General features: G+C 32.0%; 1 protein-coding gene across 1 annotated transcript; it reads right to left on the bottom strand.

Moving 5' to 3' along the window:
- Nucleotides 1–1,728: 1,728 nt before the first annotated feature.
- Nucleotides 1,729–5,832, bottom strand: LOC100815655 (APO protein 1, chloroplastic). The gene is made up of 5 exons (XM_003533209.4): nucleotides 5,682–5,832; nucleotides 4,700–4,777; nucleotides 4,502–4,572; nucleotides 2,949–3,310; nucleotides 1,729–2,839 (listed from the first exon to the last, which is right to left on the bottom strand). The coding sequence occupies exons 2-5, from the start codon at nucleotides 4,746–4,748 to the stop codon at nucleotides 2,005–2,007; spliced, it is 1,317 nt and encodes a 438-aa protein (XP_003533257.1). The 5' UTR covers nucleotides 4,749–4,777; nucleotides 5,682–5,832; the 3' UTR covers nucleotides 1,729–2,004.
- Between the last annotated feature and the right edge of the window lie 1,451 nt (nucleotides 5,833–7,283).

The following is a 7,283-nucleotide window of genomic DNA, read 5'->3' as shown; positions in this document are numbered from 1 at the left end:
ATAGATGGATAAATAGATAGATAATCAAAGTATAAGAGTTCAAATCTTAAGTTGTATTTTACTATTTTTTTAATCTCTTTTTTCCTAGCTTCTCTCTTATGCAATTCATTATTAAGTTTGGATATATTTGTCACACTTTTTTTACTTTAGAGGACTAAATTTTGCATTTTCATCTTTTAGGGACACACTTGTCAGTGGAGTGGAAAGATGAAAAGTCAAAAAAATATTATGATAATTTGTTCATCTATGCCATGTAGGTTATTTTATTAAGAGTGACGAACGAAAGTTAACAGCCGGATATATTTGTCGCATTTTTTACACTTTCAGGGACTAAATTTGTATTTTCATCTTTCAGGAACAGAGCGAATTACACACTAAGGGACAAAAGTGGTTATTTACTTTACTTTTTTATTGCAAAAATATTTATAGACATTATAGCAAATGATATCACCCTGGACCAAGAAAGATATTAAAAAAAAGTTTAATGTCTATACTAACTATCAAAAAAAATTATACAATTATTTAATTATAATTTATTATATATGATAAGTTTATTAATTTTTAAAATAATTCAAATAATAATTTATGATTAAATTACACTCTCAAGACATAGCATCAAATTCTATTAAAAATTCTCACTATTAATTTTTTTAAATAAGACTTTTATTTTTAATAATTTAGACCAACTAAATAGAGTGAGACTCTAAATATATTTTTCTTTAGTAAATCTCTTCTAATACATATTTTATTGTTAGTTAAAATTTATTAATTATAAATTTATGAGTAAGACTTGTTAAATAAGAAATGACACTCATTTATATATATATAAAAAATGACACTCATAAACTTAAATAATTTTTAATAAACTCTAATTATTAATAAAGAGTACTCCTTCTTGTCTCGATTATAAAAAGAAAAAAAGACATATTTTACATTTATTAACAAAATTAGTTAATTTCATTAAAATGTCATTTTTAATTAAAAAACAAATATATTTCTTAAAATATTCTTCGTTGGAACTTGATACCAAATATAAAAAAGTTAATTATCTTATTAAATAAAATGTATTTTGAAAAGAATCTCATTAAATAAAATATATGTAACTGAAATTTACATATTTAAGACCGAAAAATAAGAGACTTTTTTGTTGCTTATAAAGGGAGAGAGTATGTTTTAAAAAATATATTATTTAATAAAAATATTATTATTTTTATTTTGTTAATAGAGTAAACAATATAGGTTAAGTTAATTTATAAATTCCTGAACTATTTAACAATATTTAATTAGAACCCCTGATTTTTTAAATTAAATCCTTCAACATGTATTTATTTTTTATTGGGTCCTTTTATCTTATTGTCGTTACGAAAAAATAAAGAATAAAATTAACAATACAACATTTATTAATAATATTTTTTAACATATACGAAAATAGAGACCCGGGAAACACGGGTCACTTTACTAGTTTGATAAAGAGAGGGAAACCCACTTGCAGCATGTTACATCATTAAGTCGTATGCTGCAGGAGAGAATTCTACTTCATGTTCAAAGAATGGGTTTCTTTTCTCAACCAAGAAAAGGTCACAACTGTTAGATTTTTCGAGAGGGCCATAGACTTTACAAGCCCTGCTACTAATTTATGGCTGAGTAGAATATGCAACCACTTAGCCATGTATAAAAAGTTCATTTGATTATATTATAATTGTGACATAAAATAAATTAACAGGTGCATTGATATTCCGACATAACTTTTCACTAGTTTAAGACATCATACAAACTGACGAACCAAAGTTGTGATAAAACCTACTTGCTATGCTATTGGCTTTATATACATGTACACTAACATTGGACATATGGGAAGCTAGCACCTAGTCTTTGAATCAGGCATGTCCTGTGGAAGATTGTCTTCAAGGCTTTCCCTTCTGGTAGATCATTGAATCTTCTCATGCTAGGATTATGCACGTACAGCAATAACACATGAACACAGCTGCATTTTGTCAAATTACATCACGCAATCATTCTTGCCTCCTCAGTGTCTGGAATTATAATGTCTAGCCTCATCATGGGCTTGTAATCTTCTGGTATCTGTGCACCAGCTTGCATGCACACTTCAACCACAGCCGGAGCCTTTCCGTAATATCTCCTCAGTGCAGATGCCAAGGGAGGCCCCCTAGGGTCTCTAACATGCCACACATAATTTGGAGGAAAAACTTCATCCACAGTAGCATCCTGCCAACCATGTTTCCCATCCCTCCACTGATGCTTAAACGCACCACAAAGCTTAGCATTGTGGCCCCATGGTCCCACGTGAACCTCAGTGCAATAACCGCAAGCTTTCACAGTGTACTTCCTCATCAACTTCTTGACACCCTTTTTCACAGTTTCATATGCACTCATTGTTTCTTGGGCAATTTTAGGTAAATCTGACAATGATGGTAGTGGAAATCGCTCAGAAGCTCTGTAAGTATCAAAATCATTGAGTGAAGAGGGGTCTGCAAAGCGCCATGGTTTAGGTTCCTCTAAATTTCCACCTCTGTCAATTACTCTCCTCCCTAATATCCGTATGGGGTTGGTCCTTCGGCGTGAAGGATATTCTGGGATATCTACACCGGCTTGAACGCATAGCTCAACAACAGCTGGAATCCGGTCATATTCAAATCGTGTATCATGCTTAATACGCCTACCAAAGGGGTCAAAAAGATGATAGGATTCAATAGGGACAAGTATATCATTGACCGAACCCTTTACCCATGCATGAGAACTACGACGCTGCCGACCATTAGTACCAGAACAATCCCGAATGTGGTGACCAGTTTGGGCTACATGAACTTCTGTGCATTCACTGCATTGATAAGAATATAACTCTTGTATCAGCCTTAAAAATAAATGAAACAAATGCAAAGCAACTGGGATATTCACAAAAACAATATATATATATATATATAATCTACCTACAGCCATGTACAGGAATGACATGCAAAAGCTGGGCAAGACCTTTAATCAAAAGCTTCCAAGCACCAAATACTTCATAGGCAACAGGAATTAGGTCTGGAACAAGCAATCCATTCTTCGGAGGCTCAAGCGGTTTCTCTATTCCCATGTGTGCAAGTTTTCTGTCCTCCCTGCCAGCCTGTTTGATTTCCTTAAAGGGAATAGGGTACGGCTTTTTCTTATTCTTTGGTAAAATTGGCGGTAAATCCTCATTTTGCTGCAAAGTTTTTCGTCTCCAGATAGTTCCTTTGGGCCTTCGACTGGCACAAACTAAAACTCCCGGCAATGTTGATCTTCCCTTGCAAAATTGTTGGCAGTTAAACTGCAACATAGACAAAGCTATAGTTTAAGTTTCAAGAAGAATGTTTGGAAAGATAAAACTTTGACAATATTATATTAAAAGACTTGGAGATTACTTTCTTCAATGTCAGACAAATGATAACAAACTCCCTTAGTAGTTTCTATGGCTAATCAGTTTCCATGGATTTCAAGAAAATTACATTCCATAAAATTGGAGAATTACTCAGTCAACTCTGATTCCTTTTTTTTCTTGCCCTATATGGCCTGTTTAATTGAACATCTGAATTTCTGAACCAGGTGTCAACAACCAACATTTGTGCTGATATAACATATTTGATTGATGCACCAACAATGGAGCTTGGTGCAATCTTGCCAACTAGAGTCACAAACATGCATCGGTTATGTACTACATCACATAAGTCAATCAGCCATGGGAGTAGATCAGTGACTTTGAATCACTACATTAGAAATAAATCATATTTTGTCAAAGGTTTATCCAGAAGAACTTCATTGCAACTTACTTGGAAGTTGGAACTAATAACATATTCAATTATCAATATGAAGTGTAACATAAGAGGAGCTAACCTTTTTATTCTCTATATGATATTGAAAAATGCATGGAGATTAATAGCTTTTGCACATACACAAGAGAGTATTACAATTCAATTTGCCTTTAAGTTAGCACTAGATGCAAGTGCAATTGAGGAACAACAAATTGCATTCAATAACTGGAAAAAGTTAAAACAAAAAGTGAAATACTGGGCCACCCTTGAAAGTTAAAAGTTGAAACAGTACAACAGGTATTCTGGGGCATTCTAACAGGAATAGCAATCAAGAGCTACATCATGAAGATAGTACAAAACAGTACTGCAGCTAATGCTCTAAAAACATCTCAAAAGTCTCTATATAACCTTAGAGATAAACAAACACCACCACAACAAAGCCAATCAATAAATTAAAGATGCAGTGTTAAGATTAGAGAATTCCAAAAGACATTGAGATCGAGATCCTTTTTCAGTCACACATTAGGAAAGTAATCCAATATCATTGGTTGACCAATATCAACAGATTAATTTAATGTGATGCTTATATTTCCTTTAGCAGTTTCTTCCCCCAAGCTTGTATACTGAATTTCATTAGAGCAATGAACCAATATGATGTTAGAAATATGTACAATATTCAATAAAATTAAATAGGAAAAAAGAAAATAAACCTTCAAACCAAGAGAATACGACTTAGAAGCTGATAGATGGGGCCAGATAAACTCCAAACTGGGGGAAACACCTGCAAATAAAAAATCACATTAAAACAAGATAGAGAGTTGTAGTTGTTCCCCTTGTTGAATGATATTACAGAATATTGTTAAAAGTAAAATATAATAAAAGAAAATTAAAAGAAAAGAGTAACTCACAGATATGAGAAGGATCCCATAATGCAGAAGAAAGTAGCAGCAGCCCCATGTATGTTTGTTCTATGTTCCTGTAGCTCACTGCAAAAAAGAACAAGAGAGGCACCGGAATCAAACAATGCTGTATTGGCAGCAATGAATCAACACAAGAGGAAAAGAGGGAAGAAGAATATAGATTTAGTTTTAGTGGAGCAACTCATGGTGACAGAGAAGATGAGAGCTAGGGTTTTGAAATTTTGTCTGAGCACAAAAACTGATTAGTGCTAATTCTCTGTTTCTTTTTAAACATTGAGCAACATATTTACACAAGTATTTGATCCATTTATACTATAATATCTCCTAGTTTCTTCCTTGTAGCCTATGTTTTCCTAAAATAAAAGCTTGTTTTACAAGATATAGATCATATTTGTAAGAGATTTAGTTAGTTATATTTCCACTTAGAAAATACATAGTCCAGAACAGAAATTCTGCCCACCTTCAATAGGCTACTAGTTGTGTATAGGAGAGGCAAATTTAAGCTAATCTTAAGGTGCCAACAACCATTCGAATAATTGGAGGTTCGCATTTTCTTTTATGGTCTATATGAAATTCTTGGGTTCTATATGAATATGATTCTCACCTTCACACTACTAACTTCTATTAAGAACTAATACATGGCATATACCAGGAATTCCACTAATCAGAGAACAACATTTGGAAACTAACTATTTTCCTCGCTGTAGCATTTTTACAAACACCTTGCAGGCTTATTTATACTTTGGCGATTTTATCTTCTTCCAGAACGTTCGCGCAGTGCTTCTGGAATTTTCGAGTTTAATCCTCAATAGAATAGTATACTCTGTAGTTTTACCTCACACGGTGCATGCAAAAACGCTACTACCGTTTCATAGTTCCAGTTAGTCATGGGTTACGAAGGAAAACGAAATTTATAGTAGAGAAAATGAAAGAAGCAATAATCCAAAGCTTGGTGGTTTAATAGCCTTACCTCAAGTCAGAACCTTTGAAGCGTTATTCTTCCTCCCATTAACTCTCTCGCTTAGTACTTAGTACGTTGTGGTGTTTTTAAGGGACCAAGACGTGCACGAAAAACAGAGCATATATGGCAGGTGATATTTATCTTTTTTTTTTTTTTTTCTGGTAAGAGTTTTTTTTTTGTGTACTTTATTTGGTGGAATTTACGAGTTTGTTTCGCTAATAAATTTAGTTTTATTAATTTAGAGAAATTTATTAGAAATGCTTTATTAAAAATAAATTTATTATTTACTATTTTTTCTATATTTTAGTACTTTTATTTACCGTCTAATTTAATATTATGTTAATTATTTTAAATTTTTTTAACACTACACTTTTTTAATAAATTTTTTAATCTTTAAGTAAAAACTATAAGATTTTAAATATAATTTAAAATCTAAATTTATAATTCTTACCTATAAAAAAATATGTATAGATATTTTCATATAAATTTCTATTTATCAGCTAATACAATAATTAATTTGATCAAATACTTCAATATTTTTTTTGTCAAAGAGGACTAGCTTGTTTGGTTAAGCAAGTGAATTATTGATTCTCACGTTTAAAAATAAATAAATAAATAAATTAACTTTTAACTTTTAATTAAAACTTATCTCTTCAATTTTCAACCGATTTAGCAGTTACTAATGCAAATTCCTCTGTTACTCGGAATGCTAATAACTAGCATTCATCACCAAAACTCTAATACTGGAGTATTAATATTCAATTTTTCGGCTACCAAATGCAATGTTGCCCAAAATTTATGCTAGTTTTTTTTATCGCCCTAAAGTTGTTTTTCTTAAGACTTAAACACCATATAGTATTTTTACATGTGTATATATATAATTCTCATTCATGTAGTAGAGTTTGTTTATAAATTGTTTTACTAACAAAGTTGAAGAATTAAGAAGTGAAGCACAAATTATTAAGAATAAATCTTAAATTTCCTTTATTTTGGTCTGCAAACAAGCACTGGCAGTATATTATCAGCACTATTCTCTGTTCAATTTAATCCAACTCTTATTGACATTTTCTGCACAACCACCATTCACTTGGTATTGGATTTTACAACAAGGTGTCTAATTAATGTGGTGTCATACCCCTCAGAAGCAATCAATCATCCAGTCTTTCTCTAACCCTCTCTTTCTGGCCAATTTCATGCCATCAATTCAATTTTCACCGTTTTAAAAGGCCAAAGCTCTAAGGATAATTGTCCACCCTTTCATTTACTAATCCATAATTGTGTCACTAATCAATGGGAAGAAATTTTCGAATGTGTTCTCCATTTTTAGTCATATTGTTTCTCTTGGTCAAGAATAGAAATTGGTACAAGTAACTACTTCTCTATTTCTTGGGCATCTGATGGATACTTAGTTCCCCCGAAAGTGCTCAATGAAAGACTCTTAAAAGGCATCCCTTTCAGTACACTCAGTTTTAGAGTCTTTATGAATTGAATGATATACAAATGTGGTTAAATTGAGTAATGAGGAAAGTGAGATTAAGTTTATTTCAAAGATTAATGGGCAGGTATATCCCTCGACCTCTTCTTTGACCAACAAAACTTCAGCAATCTTGA

The sequence above is a fragment of the Glycine max genome, chromosome 9 (genome assembly GCF_000004515.6).
Source record: "Glycine max cultivar Williams 82 chromosome 9, Glycine_max_v4.0, whole genome shotgun sequence".
Classification (NCBI taxonomy): domain Eukaryota; kingdom Viridiplantae; phylum Streptophyta; class Magnoliopsida; order Fabales; family Fabaceae; genus Glycine; species Glycine max.
Note: the sequence above shows the minus strand (reverse complement) of the source record. Positions and strands in the feature narration are given on the sequence as shown.

What these genes read in the sequence shown, in the direction of transcription:
- LOC100815655 (XM_003533209.4), bottom strand. Translation starts at nt 4,748, where the DNA reads ATGGGGCTGCTGCTACTTTCTTCTGCATTATGGGATCCTTCTCATATC. An exon ending in CGTATTCTCTTGGTTTGAAG is followed by an intron (nt 3,311 to 4,501) that starts GTTTATTTTCTT and finishes TCTATGTTGCAG; the next exon opens with TTTAACTGCCAACAATTTTG. An exon ending in ATTCCTGTACATGGCTGTAG is followed by an intron (nt 2,840 to 2,948) that starts GTAGATTATATA and finishes TTATCAATGCAG; the next exon opens with TGAATGCACAGAAGTTCATG.